The sequence below is a fragment of the Jatropha curcas genome, chromosome 5 (genome assembly GCF_041381405.1).
Source record: "Jatropha curcas cultivar XTBG-Jc1 chromosome 5, XTBG_Jcur_1.0, whole genome shotgun sequence".
Classification (NCBI taxonomy): domain Eukaryota; kingdom Viridiplantae; phylum Streptophyta; class Magnoliopsida; order Malpighiales; family Euphorbiaceae; genus Jatropha; species Jatropha curcas.
Window position 1 is genome coordinate 18060345 of NC_143155.1, and position 15009 is coordinate 18075353.

Below are 15009 nucleotides of genomic sequence, written 5' to 3' on the forward strand. Positions count from 1 at the left end.
TTAAGTTGAATTTTCGGATAAATTTATCCTTAGAAATTATAAATTGAGATTTAATATAATTATTTATATTTAAAATAAAAAATTTTATGATATATATATATAAGAAAAAAAAATCTTGGATCATTATTTAAATCCTGTAAACTAACTTGCCGCATAGCCATTACTATTATTGTTAAATTTAAGAGCTGATTGAAGATATATTGATTTAAAATTTAGGAGTACATAAAGTTGTAAGGATCAACCGCTTATTAACCTTCAAAATATCTTGAAACAGAAAATCAGACATTTCGTTATTTTATAATTATTAGTTATTATAGATAATTATTTACGCATTTAAAATTAATTAGATCGTGTCATGTCCATATCTGTATACGCGTCGTCGGTGCAACGTAGCATCAAAATAATCTATCTACACCTATCTGTATTTTAAAATTTAAAAGATTTCTCCCAAGAAGCTTACATGGTTTTCACTTGTTAGTTAGGCTTGCAGCGTGGGCCCAAATTTAACAACTGTAACATCGTAATTGCACGAAACGCGGTTAATCCTTTTGTTGTTTTTTTTCCTACGTTGGAATATAATTTCCGTTTCTTTATCATTGAATTTTTGAACGCTGTCCAGCTCATCACATAACGAATGATCGGTTGACTTGGAGGACTTCAACTCAAAGTCTAGAACCTCGGAACTATATAAAATCAGAAATTGCAGTGCAGGGGTGTCCTTCCTTCACTGAAATGACCCAAACTTAGAACTAAATAAAATACCCACCATGAAACCTTCCTCTCTATTCATCTTTTTCCATCTTATGTTATCCGTTTTTGGAGATAACCCTCCATATGAGCCTTTAGAAAATATTGCACTGGATTGCGGATCCCCTGATTTGCGAACTTTGCCATTTGATGGCCGGAACTGGACTAGTGATGCAAGTTTCATCTCGCAGAGCAAGTCTACTGTAGCACCAATAATGGTTTCTTCTTCCATTGAGCCAGGAGTCCCTCAAGTTCCTTATAAGACTGCTAGGCTTTTCTTTTCTGAATTTACTTACACCTTCAATTTAACACCAGGTCCAAAATTCCTTCGGCTTCACTTCTATCCAACTTCTTACCCTGGTTTTGATGCTTCGAAAGAATTCCTTTCAGTTATGGAAGGTAACCATACTCTTCTAAGCAACTTCAGCGCTTCTCTTGCTGCAAATTGCAAGAATGTTACCACTCTTATCAAGGAATTCATAGTCGCTGTGCAAAACCATTCGCTTCGACTAACATTTAGTCCTTCTTCTTCTGATGCATTTGCTTTTGTGAACGGGATTGAACTTGTTTCAATGCCTCTGAATCTCTACAAACGGGGTGAAAATTTCCCTCTTCCTTTTGTCGGGTATTCTCAAGTTATCAGACTGGATAGCACATACGTATTTGAAACAGTTTACAGAATCAATGTAGGAGGAGATGACATTCCTCCTAAATCAGATTCAGGGATGTTTCGCACTTGGACAAGAGATGATCAATACATATTCGGAGCTGGTGTTGGGCAATTGGCATTCGATTATGATCTTCAGGTCAAGTACACACCATCAGTACCAGCATACACTGCACCTGATTTAGTATACCGCACTGCTCGTTTCATGGGTGTTTTTGACAATCCTAGAATAACTTTAAACTTCAACTTAACCTGGTATTTTCCCGTTGAGACTGGATTCTTGTATCTTGTCAGGCTTCATTTCTGTGAGCTTGATAGGAGTATAACAAAAATAAACCAGAAGGTATTTTCTATATATATCAATAATCAAACGGCTGAAGATGAAGCAGATGTGATTGGGTGGAGCGGTGGGCAAGGCGTTCCTGTCTTCAAAGACTATGTCGTAATGGTCCCTCAGGAAAAAGAAGGGCTTCAAGATCTTTGGCTTGACCTGCACCCTAACACCAAAACCAAGCCTGAGTACTATGATTCTTTCTTAAATGGAATAGAGATATTCAAATTAAATAATTATGATAGAAATCTTGCTGCAGTTAATCATCCTGAAATACAATATCAGGAGCGATCTTCTACATCGTCATCATCAACAAGTTGGCAGAAAAGAAGAGCTCTAACTGTTGGAAGCTTACTTGGCGGATTAGCCATGGTATTTATTTAGTTTTGCCTGCTTGCTTTCTGGATCAGATTAGATAAGGAAAGAACAAACAAAGACAACAAGTCACTGTTTCTGTAACACCTGTACCTAATTTAAACAAAATTAAAGAAAAATGTATAATAATTAATATCATAAACCTAGGAAAAGAATAAGAAACTTGATGTTTGATATTAATCATAAAGAATATTTAAAGGTCCCAAGATTAGTTTATCATATCTTTGTTAACTGTAGAGTATAGGACAAATGAGGAAAAATTATTTAAGTTAGTAAATGGTTATGCTTATTAGATTTTTAATAAGCTAAATTTGAATACACTCATCATGCCATGTACAATGAATTCCTCGATTAATTTGTATTTTTGAAGTTTTTCTTTATTTTTTTTATATTGTTATTCGACAACGTAATATTTTAATTATTTTATTTTTTTTACTTATAAATTATTCATATTGAATTATTTAAATTTGTTTAAATTACAGATTCTATATAACAATATATATATATGAACCTTATCAATAGTTTATTTCCTCAAAAAAAAAAAAATCAAAAGTTTATTCTATTTCTATTAGCATTATCAAGTTATGTAGGCAAACTATAAACTTACCAATAGTACACTAAAATATTTGTTTGACAAATTTATTTTTGTTTCAATGTTAATAAAAAAATTTGAGAAACTTTTAATTTAGTTTGCTTTTTATTAAGTCTAAAAAATAAGTTATTCAAACAATTGATATCTAAAAATTGAAATCAATTTTCATCTTAAAAAATTTGAATCTATATTTTAAGAGAGAATAATTTAATTAGTCGGGATATTACATAATATATTTTTAAATAAATAATATATAAATATGTAGATAATTGGGACTTTAATTTGAAAATTTTGAATTTAATATCATCTCTGTCTATAAATTTGAGAAAGATCTTTTGCCACTAATACTAATAAATATTGTATATTCATTGGTAAAATTTTAGTTTAACTGTAGTAGATGAAAATAATTGATGTTAATTTCAAAATTGTCATATTCCAGTTGCTCAAAACCTTCATTTGCACATAGAATTTGAACTTGCAATTGGATTAATAACGCAATATGTTTAAATTACTTTAAGAATTAATAAAAAAATCTGAATAAATAAAATTATAAAAAGTTTTACAGCATGGTAAATTAATTATTTAATATATTTTCTACAATTAATTAATAAAAAATATCTTTCTTTATCGTTGACTTAATTTTTAAAATTATGTATAATCTTATTTTACGTTATTTTAAAAATTTTTTATTTTTTTAGTAAAGAAAAATCTTCAACCAATTGTAATAAAAAAAAAAGTTGCATGTTACACATAAAAAAATTATAGTAACATCTTTAGTTACTTTTAAATATACTGTTAATATCATGAGTGATAATAATTTTTTTTTTCAATGAATTTTATTTTTTTGCTGTCTCTCTTTTTTGAGAATGAACATCTAAATATTATTAAGAAAAGAAGGATATATCAACATGAATAAAAACATCTAAGAATGAAAGGACTTCCTCCGTAAACATGAGCTCCTCCATACTAGAAGAGAGAGCTTTCTTAGCTAAAAAGTCTTTTTTTTTTTTTTTTTTTTTTTTTCTTTTATAAAGTCTATTAATTAATTAAAAAGGAGAAAGACATTTTATATGATTAAATTCTAAAAGGAAAATACATATTTATTTAATAATATTTTTAAATAATGTCTTCACATCCACACGTGAAGCACGGTTTTACGACTAAAAAAAAAAAAAAAAGTAATCGTGAATCTGTATAGCAATTAAAATTAATAATCTAAATTTAAATCAATAATCTAAATTTAAATCAATCTTATTTCAAATCAGTTTTGGTTGAACTTGCATTACATTTGGCAATGCAATGATAGGAAGTGTGAAAATGATGCTTCAATAATGGAGACAATGTTTTAACGTCAGCAATAACCTCCATTACTGCTTTTGGAAGGAGAGGAAATATTTGATATGTTGGAGAAGATATTATTAAAAAAGTGAGAATTCCAGAAATTGAGTCAGCTTTCTCTCTCCACTTCTTTTGAATCATTTTTGGTTTGCAATTTTTGGAACAAGATTTCATGTTTTTCAATTTGATTTACAATAAATCCATTTTCTAACTTTTCATATTTCTATTAGTTTTTCACACCGGGTAATACTCGTTATAGTTGTCTTTTTCTTTAACTATATGATTGATCGGTTTCTTTATGACATAATAAAAATGATAATAAGTTGTTGAGAAAAAAGATAAATGCACTAGATGCTTTTTATTAAAAATTTTACTGTAAAGATTATAACATGAATATAGACAAAATTAATAAATATTATAAAAAATTAATAAAATGAAATGCAAATAAAAAATTTTGATTGAAACAAGGTGGAAAACGAAAAATAATAAGGCTCAATGCTAAAAAAAAAAGTCTGAACTTTAGTCTTTCTTATAATTTTAGCCAATTCTTTTTTCCATTGTAATTATAACCTCTATCATATATCTGTTAAAAGTTACCGACGTTACCTCTTTCAAAAAAAAAGTTACTGACGTTACAATTAGCGGGGTCCATGTCTTGACACCATTAGTGTCACGTTATCATGCCACGTCAGCCAAAAAAGTCAAATAATTGAAAAAGACCTAACTTATAAAATTATTTATTTTAAAAATAAATTATTTTGGGTTACAATAATTTATTTTTAATTTTTAAAATTTTCAAATTTAAGTTAATTGGAAAATATATAATGCATTTGTGTGTTATAATATTATTTTCTTAATTAAGTGAATAATTAAATAATTAACTTTAAATAATAAATTTTACATGAAATAGACTGTAATTTGAGAATCATTAAAGAAAATTTAAATTTTATATGATTAAACTATAATTAATTATGTGCTAAGTATGTATATGCAAGTAATGTGAAACAATTCATACGATGACATTCTAAAAAAAAGGAAAAAAAATTGGCTAAAATTACAAAAACAAACAAAGTTCAAGCTTCTTTTTTTTACTCTTTTTTCTCTTGAAGTTGTGCTGATGTGTCAAAATGTGAATCCCACTAATAACAACATCAACAATTTTGTAACGGACATAGGACAAAAGTTTGTAATTGCAACAAAAAAAATAAGTTCACTACTACAATTATCAAAATTAATAGAATTGGTTAAAATTATAAAAATGACCAAAGTTCAGATTTTTTTTAATCATTTAGCCAAATAATAATAACTCAAGTAAAATAATACCTCAAATATTAAGAAATACTTAATAAAAGTCTTTGACGTAACATAATAATAGATCCTATGACCAAAGAAAAATGATTTTTTGTGGTGAACAACTGCAGAAACTTAGAAATAGATTAGCTATTATGAGTGCTAATAGCCAAGTAACAGCCAATAATAAGCTGATTCTCTCCACTCCTGTGATGCTGTGAATTGAAAATTGAAGTCAACCAAAATCCCAAATTAAAACGCACGAAACTAGAAATTCCTTTACCTGTGTCAATTTTCATTTGCCATACTAATTGACCTTAATCAGAGTCTTTGTCTTGAATTCTTCTCTCATAATTCAACATTCGCCGCCTGTACTGTATCCTTGTCTGGTTCTCCCTGATGCCATCCTTCTTGGTTTTAATCATTCCTTATTTCGGCTTTCCTATATTCTTCCCGATATATAGGATGAATGCCACAATTGATCACCCTCCCACTATCGTCTTCACAACTTTTGAAACCAATTCCAGAGTCAACATCAACAAGGAATGAGACTCGAGTGCAATTCCGTTCAAAATCATAAGATTTATACCCAAGGAATACATGTTTTGAATCTAACCCAGGAAGCCAAAAACATCGAAAATTAAAATTACAGTCATAGTATATCTTTCCAGATTTATCTTCGAAGTTCCAAAAATTTCTAATGTCATATCTAATAGAATCAAAATCTTGGAAATCAATAACAGCGGAAAAATAAAAACCTAACATACGATCAGACCTTTCCAACTGAACTGAAAGATGAGACCCCCTTGTTCGATATTTCATACTTTGCGGCACTTCCACCCCAGGGATACATAAATTATGGCACTGCTCCATGAAAATTTATTTTGTTAAAGAATATCATAATTAATTAACGATACAGTTGAATTTAAATATCTAATGAATGAATATATGGATAATTTAAACACAAATTTTAAAAAACGCCCATAATAACTATTGAAATCTTTTCATGATATATTTTTTTAATAGTAAGATGATATATAGTTCAATTTTATTATGTTTATCTCTCTTCCCTTGTCAAAGCATAAATTAATTATGAAATTCACAAGTTAAGAAAATATTTCATTGATGTTTATCATCGAAAAAATTAATTAACATTTTTTTTAATAAGGACTTCTTTATTAATTTAATATTAGAGAAAGGAAACGTACGTCCTGGCCTTGCTGTGCTGAGAACAGGGCTTCCGTAATTTGAAGAAGTACATTATCACCCAATTTGATGCAGTTACCAAAATTAAGTTCGGTGTAACGAAGGTCATCTTCTGTTTCTGCCTTGGAAAAGGACGAAAATGATACAAATTCTAAAGAGGTGCAATTTGATGCAGAAAATGACCTTGTGCCTGGAAGCTCTGGCAAATATCTAAGCCTCTTACAATCATTCAGCTTAAGAGTGTCCAAGTTAGAAAGTTGTTTGATGCTTGCAGGAATGCTTTCGAAATCGTTTCCATCTAAATATAACTCTTTCAATGAAACTAATAATCCAATATTCTCTGGAATTTCTGATATACCACAGTTACCCAGATCAAGCTCCTGTAGGCTATTCAAACCGGACAACGAAGGCCATACCGTCAAACCTTTACATCCCTCAAAATCTAAACATTCCAATCGGCTCAATTGATTGAAAGAGGATGGTAATGTTTTTATGCCACTTCCTTTTGCATCAAGTTTCTTCTGAGATTTTAAATATCCGAAGTTATTTGGCGAAGTGCTGAATTTCAAATCTGTAAAATCAATGTATTCAAGAGATTGTAACTGGCCAATGCAGTCTGGAAGATTTTCAAGCTTTGTACACCCCCTTAACCATAATGCAACAAGTTGAGAGCAATGTCCAATTGATGAAGGCAATTGTTTTATTGCAGTTTTACTTAAATATAAATACCTTAAATTGCAAGGAAGCTCTGGACATTCTTTAAGTTTACTGCAACCTTGAAGATTAAGAATCTCAAGATTTTCTAACTGAAGGAAGCTTGGCAAACTGCGAATACTTCCACAGTCCTGTAAGTATAGCCGAGCAAGCTTGGTTGAATATTTAAGAGATGAAGGAATCTCAATTAAACTGCTACAATCTTTCAAACATAATATCTCAAGGTTTGGGGCTTGAAATGGGTCCGAAATTCTCAATAAAGACCGAGAGCCGAAGAGGATCATAACTTTCAAATTTTTAAAAGGCTGTAATAAAAAGAGCAAGAATATGAATTATTAAAATTTCATGTTTTACATATATTTGTTATTTATCTATTAAAAAAAAAATAATTTCACTGCTCATCCAATGGTGGAACCATGGGGTGGCTACTGGCTAGCAGGGGCCATGGCCCCCATGTCTCAAAAATTATATCTTATATATATTTTTTGAAAAAATGATCAATGTGGAATGTAGCTTAGTGGAAAATCTCTTCATTGTTGTACCTTGTAACCAAGTCTGATATCTTAGTAAAAGCATAATTTATATTTATATTTTTAGTATTCTTATTATTTATTTTAAATTTACAACAACTAAAACATAAAACCAAATACTCACAAAATAATTATTTTATAATTCAAAATTAGTTATTTACTTATTTGTATATTTAATCAAATAATACAAAAAATAAATTCTAAAAATTGTATTTTAATATAATTTTCTATACAAATACCACAATTAAAATAAGCCAATTTAAAGTATGAAGATTAATAAACTTATGTCTAGATAATTTTTATTTGTTGTTGCTATAAGGGTAAAAATTAACACATCATCTGTTGTTTAAATAAGTCAAATTATATTCTTAACATTTGAATTTCTTTAGTTTGGACTAGTAGTCATTTATTGGTTGATCAAAATTTTTATTACTCATCACTAATATTTAGAATTTAAGATGAATTTAAAAAACCTCATTTAATTCAATGATTTGACCTTTAACTATATTAAGACGGATTTGTAAAAAATGTATTGGACATAAAACAATTGTAAATGATTCATCAAGGAAATTTTAAATTCTATTTCCTTAGAAATGCATTTAAGAATAAGCATTAGTTTAATGATTAAAACATATCATTTCTTTTTATGATATTCTTTCGTGATCTCACTTTATATATTTTCGCCCCTCTAAGTTTAAATCATGGATCTGCCACTCTCATCAAACCATTTTTATAAATTTTAACTCAATTAAATACAAGTTATTATCAAACTACATCTTATTATGTTATAGGTTCATTTACACCAAATAGAAATATTAAAGTTTAGGAAATATACCTTATTATCTGCATCCCACAGTTGTTTGAGTTGGCTGTTACGCAGCCAAAGTTGTACAAGGTTATTTGGGCAAAACTTCAACGGCAACGATTTCAAAGGGTAACCGTCCCAATCTAAATATCTTAGCTCTTCTGGAAGCAAATCAAGGCCATCATGCAAAATCCATTTGGAATTAAAGATTCTGAGGAATCTAAGATTAGGCATCTTCATGAAACTTTTGAAACTTATCTCAATAGCTCCAGGATTCAACGTCTCAAACGAAATGCACTCAATCTTATCAGTTCCCTGATAAATGAACAACAAATGAAAATAGGTAATTGAGTGTAAAATATTTAAAAATAAAAGCTATTGGAATCATCACTAATAATGTGGAACGGTAAGTTCAAATTCCAATTATTCAAATATTAAAAAAATAACAAAAGAAAAATGTAGCAAAATTTGCCCCTTACTGTATTTGTTTTGAATACATGAGAAATGTCCTCAGAATTCCACAACCTACTACGTCCTCCAGGCTGTTTGCATTCCTCATTCACAATCTCCTTTCCCATTTGTTGTAGTAAGTTATGCATTTCTACTACGACTCTTGAAATGGTTATGAGAGATTTATCATCGAGACTCCTCATTCCACATCTCGCAAAGAAACCAAAACTTTCTATTATTTTTTCAATTCCAGATTTTTCTCCTCCATCAAAGAAACATGCAATATCCAGAAATATGCTCTGCTCATTTCTATCTAACCCATCATAACTTATTTTTAGAACATCTTGAATTCTCTTGTTCGGGATGCTTTTCAATTTGAGCAACTGGCTCTCCCAGTACTCATTCTCCTTGCCATAAAGGCTTGAGCCTAAAACTTTTAGTGCTAATGGATTGCCTTGAGCATAACTTATCACCTGCTCGGATAGCTCCACATATCCTTCTTTCGGTTCATTTTGATGGAAAGCGTGCAAGCTAAAGAGTTGAAGAGCTTCCTTATAAATTAATCCCTTAACCTGATAAATATGTTCTTCATGGCAAACATTTCGAAGTACTTGTCTATCTGTACTAGTAAAAATTATTCTACTTCCCTTACGGTACAAACTACTGTTTCCAGCTAAAAGATCTAAATCGTTTGAATCATCAACGTCATCAAAAACAATAAGAACTTTCTTACGTTGCAGCCTCCTCAAAATCCAGTCATCTAAAACTAAATGAGGTGAGCCCATTTTCAAATTTTCCTCTCCCAATAGTGAACGAATGATTTTATCCCCTAAAACAATTTCTGTTTCCTTCCTTATCTGTTCCTTGACATTTGAAACAAAGCAGTGGGCATCAAACTTAGCCTTGATTTGGGAAAACACTATACTAGCAAGCGTTGTCTTTCCAATACCAGCCATTCCCCAAATTCCTATTATCCAATTTCTGTCATTTACATCAATATCCAATAACGATATTACTTCCTGGACACGCGAAAGAATTCCAACTAACTTGTCATGGTAACTAGCATTTGATGGCATATGACTTAATATCTCCGAAACACGATTGACGATTCTTTGAACTAGCATTTGGTCATTTCTGATCACATTTGAAAAAAAAAAAAAAAAAGTAAGCCAAAACTTTTATATTCTAGAATAGAATCAATCAAGTGTTTGGAAAAACTGGGTGGGTAAAACCCATGATTGAAGGAATAGGAGAAAATGAAACAGAATTTTAACAAGAAAATAAAAATAAGTGAGAGTTCAAAGGAGTAGATATCGTGACTAAAAGCCATCTATCGTGTGCGCAAGATTGATCTATTATTGATGAATAGAAAATAAAAAGACATGGAAAAGTAAACAGGGAAAAATGATAACTTTACTTGATCTCATTCGAAACAAAAGCACTTAAGTCGTTGCTGATTGTCTTCAAAGCATAGCACCATCCACCCAGGTTGTGTGAACTATCGCTGTGATCTTTTAAAAGCCTAGCAAGTGCCCTTGCGAAAGGGCCTCTCAGCTCTTGAACATCAGTTGGATCTATACGGTAAAAAACTGGCAAAACTATTTGCCCTGACTTTTCTCTGCATTCATTTATCACAACAAGCTCGTCCAAGCACCATGGAGAATCTGCATAGTTTTTAGAGAATATGACAATTGAAATACATGATTCTTGAATTGTTTGCTTGAGGGCTGGTGTTATTTCAGTTCCTTTTTGAAGGTTTTCATCCTTGAAGGTATCGATTCCTTTTTCCTTCAAAGATTCAAAGAGAAAGGAGAGAAAACCGTCGCGGATGTCTTTGCCTCTGAAATTAATAAAAACTTCATGGTTATTTAGCTCGGAAGGGTTTTGCTGGGAAGAGGTTGAGGAAGGAGAAGAAGCAGCAATGGAATTAACGATAAAAGAAGGGGCTCGCTGGGAAGAGGTTGAAGCAAAAAAAGAGAAAGAAGAACCCATAATGGAGAATTCCAATGATACAAGAAGCCGTAGAAGGCGAGTTTTATAAAACGTAGAAGAGTATATATAAAGCTAAACCATTGAGATTTGAGAGTCATCATCACACAGAAACTTCAAAGAAGCTTTAGGAAAGTGAGTGAGCGGAAGTGGGAAAGAGAGAAAAGTGAGGCGATGCGAGTGTAAAGCAAAGAGAGACATTTTAGTGCGTGTGTGAGCAGATCTCATGTGCCTCGTTTGGCGCTTCGCTTGATTTGTATAATTACAGTTTATTGCTCACTTGTAAAAGCTATTTCAATTGAATCCAATTGCTGATAAGTATAAAAATCATAGTATAAATACTGAGGAAAATTGACCTCACAATCATAATTTAATAATTTTTTTAAATCATAATTAGATTAATTATGTAAGTTTAGCAAGTTTTGCTAAATCAAATTTGATTAATTAATCAAAATTTTCAAATCAATGTTAGATACATATGTCTGAATGGTTTATTAATTTTTTAAAGCCAAGCTAGGTTTTATCGATTCTATTTTCATCTTTTTTTTTATTTTTTATTAGACTGATTTCCATCTTATGTCCAATTTTTGCATCTTTACCATATATATGTTATTTTATTTTCTAATATTTGAATGATTAATTGATTTAAGAAAAATTCTCTCCAATTTTTAACTTTATAAATTGGAAAAAATAAATATGTGAATACGAATATTATTTTTTAATTAGTTATTTCAACTTAATTTTCTAAATTTGATTCATCCTTAGAAATATCCAATTTTTCATCCTAACATAATTTTTAATTATTGGAAATTAAATTTATTTTTATTTTTATATTAATATTAAAAATAATTTACCGTAACATAAAATAATTTTTTTAAAATCATAATTAGATAATTACGTAAGTTTAGCAAATTTCAAGCAATATTTGAAAATTTGAAAATTATGATAATTTGAAGATTTGAAAATTTAATAACGGTCATAATTTGAAAATTTCAAGAAATATTTCAAGCATCAAAAATACTATATTGTTAATTTATTTATTTAGTTACTCAAAAATCAAAGAATCCACCGTTAATGTCGTTAGTGTTTAGATAATCAAAATATAATCACTGCCCATTATTCACATTAAAGCTATCATTTGAAATAATAGTTTGAAATGATATATTGTATGATAGGTAACTTATTATATAAATTTACTTCAACAAATTAATAAGTAATATATATATTCCTCGGTCCCATAATTTTAATGGGAAAAAAAGAAAATTATTGAGAATATTTTGTATTTGTACATGGAAAGAGGGAGGAAAAGGGGGAAGAAAGATACAATATGAACACCATTATTGCAATAGTGAAAAAAGAAAATTGAAGGAAATATCTTATTCTTATACATGGAAGGAGGGAGGAAAAGGGGGAAGAAAGACACAATATGAACCCCATTATTGCAATAGTCAAAAAGGAAAATTGAAGGAAATATTTTATACTTTTACATGGAAGGAGGAAGAAAAGACATAACGACTTAGGTTACGTTTATTTTTGGAAAACATGATGTTTTTCCTTGAAAAATATTTTCCAAATGATTTTTTTTTTCGTTATTTGGTTGTAATATTAAAAATTAGTTAAAAATATTAAAATTTTAACTCATAAGACCATAAAAATATTAATAATAATAGAAATTTCATATTTTAAAAATTTTATTGTTAAATATGATGAGAATACAGAAAAAGATAAATTATGAAAGTTGTCAATGACTGATGATAGTAGCCGACAGTATCCGCTAGTGGTGAATGCTAAGTAATAGTAATAGCTACCAATGGTTAATAAATTAAAAATTATAAAGTTATAATAAGTTTATTAATGTTAGAAAAATGTTTTAGAGTCTTAATAATAAGAAGTCATTTTCCTTCAAAATGACTTGATTTTTCTTTGATTAAGAAAATATTTTCCCTTTACTTATTTTCTTAAATGTCCCAAACAATGAAAAATTGTAAATAATATTTTCATATAAATTATTTTACAGACACAAATGGGGGTTTAATAAATCAACATCCTCAATTCTCATCTTAGAGCTAGGTCTTCTTCCTCTCATCTCTCTCTCCTTTTTTTTTTTTTATATTGCTACATCTTTTTATTGTTATTTTGTTATATTCTTCTCTTAACCATGACATTTTTTTTCCCTCTAAGAAACCCTAAAAATGCTTATAATTTTGATGAAAACAAAACAATAAATTACAAAGAAGTTGGGAAGACGATAAAAAATGGGTCTACCAAACACTCTTTTTTGACCTTTAACAAAGAGATAATTTTTTAACCAAAAATATAGACTTTGACTAAATTGGACATATGCATGTCCTATGTAAATGTTCAATTGTTCCTTCCGTCATTTCTTTTCAACTAGGTTGATCTATCTTTACAATGTTATATTTACTATTTTGGCCCCCTATTTAGTTATATATGATACAAGTTTTGCTCCATACAGTCATAAGTCACCGTAGAAATATCTTTCCAATTTCATAATAATTAGCAGAGACTTTTGTGATTGAAAAGACTCGAATTTCATTCTCCTCAATTATGAGAAAAGACTAATTAAATCACACATTTAGTTAGCCGTATTGCTACTTTATTTTTTAATAAGAAGACATTTGTATTTTTTTTTCTTTAATTGTTCGTTATTAGATTTGTTAAATAAATATTATCAATAATGTGTTGGTTGACGTAGTAAGCAACTTCAATTTCTAAAAAAGTGAGGATACAAATTCGATTTTCTGAAAACGTGCTCCGCACTTTACTGAAAGTATAAAAAACCTTTATACTTAAAGGAGAATTATACCTCTCGATTATACCCAAAAAGAATACCGTGAGTGTAAGTGACTATTAAGTAATGGATTGATAGCAATAGCATGATACGATTATTTTTAGATCCAATATAGGCACTTGAGCTTAAGAGTTTAGCGCAGCCCATTTTGTCCCAGCCCCTAATTTTAACTCATATTACAATAGGCAAAAAGGCCAACCAATATAGATTTGATAATCTCGTAGGCCCGAACTCATATATGTGATATGTGCATAAATTGTCACCTTTATTCTTAATATTTTTGGTATTTTTTAGTTGTTTTCAAGCTTAAATCAGTTGGTTGAACAATTTTTATCAATTAGACATGATCTAAGTTATTTTTTTTAATAATACCATTTAATTGAGGAATTTTCAGCATTGTTAATATTTTGACCATTATTTGCTTCTTCAGGCATAACTGAATGTATAGATGTTCAAATTGATTGATTTGTGATTCAATGGAAAGATAGAAAGGAGCTCTACAAATTTCTAAGAGGAGGCAAGATTCAATTCAACTTTGAAATCCATCAAAAAGAGATCTGAATCTAGAACAAATGTCATGAATGAACATGCATGAAGGGGTTTTATTGTTTAAGACATGTCCGGAGCTCCAAGAGTCAAAATCAGCTCAGCCCAAGCCCATTTGAATCTTAGAAGATGGCCCTACAGTTGCTATGATGATAACTAAATGAAGTGAGGTCGTTTTGATTGTCAAAAACGCCATAAAAGATACGTTTTGAGCAGAAATATCTGCTTCAACCTAATTTGGTTTTTAGGTCGTATCTCCTGCTGTGAATGTCCGTTTTAGGCGAGCCTTAGTTCGTTAGAAAGGTGAGAAGGAGATCTGCAAGTTTGTTGAAGATGTCAGAATCAGATTCGAAAAGGAAGTTGCTGAAAAATGAGAGAGAAATCGGAACAATAAAGATTTCTGTTGACTGTTTTTTTAAAGTTCCCAAGTGATTAGAGATTCTTTGGGTCTTTTGAGAGGCTATATATAGTTGCAATTCTAGAGCAACAGCGTCACGACCCGTTTCCATGGGCCGGACCAGCACTAGGGCCCAGGTAAACTTAAGGCCTCCGAGGCCCGTAGTAAGCCTGAATCACTAAAATCTATTATCTCAATATATATTTCAAACATTCAGCCT

General features: G+C 29.8%; 2 protein-coding genes across 5 annotated transcripts; one reads left to right on the plus strand and one right to left on the minus strand.

Moving 5' to 3' along the window:
- Positions 1–767: 767 nt before the first annotated feature.
- LOC105634356 (receptor-like protein kinase FERONIA) lies at positions 768–2129 on the plus strand. Its single transcript, XM_012217207.1, has one exon. The coding sequence runs from the start codon at positions 768–770 to the stop codon at positions 2127–2129; it is 1362 nt and encodes a 453-aa protein (XP_012072597.1).
- Positions 2130–5367: 3238 nt separating this feature from the next.
- On the minus strand, positions 5368–11153 carry LOC105634357 (disease resistance-like protein DSC1). Of its 4 annotated transcripts, none has more exons than XM_089722043.1 (5): positions 10463–11153; positions 9075–10179; positions 8626–8910; positions 6549–7391; positions 5368–6204 (listed from the first exon to the last, which is right to left on the minus strand). In XM_089722043.1, the coding sequence occupies exons 1-5, from the start codon at positions 11035–11037 to the stop codon at positions 5758–5760; spliced, it is 3255 nt and encodes a 1084-aa protein (XP_089578169.1). In that variant the 5' UTR covers positions 11038–11153; the 3' UTR covers positions 5368–5757. The 4 variants fall into 4 exon arrangements, with proteins under 4 accessions (XP_089578169.1, XP_089578168.1, XP_089578171.1 ...); XM_089722042.1 differs by having other exon boundaries at positions 6549–7565; XM_089722045.1 differs by lacking the exon at positions 5368–6204 and having other exon boundaries at positions 6943–7117; positions 7276–7391; positions 10463–11152.
- Positions 11154–15009: the final 3856 nt, after the last annotated feature.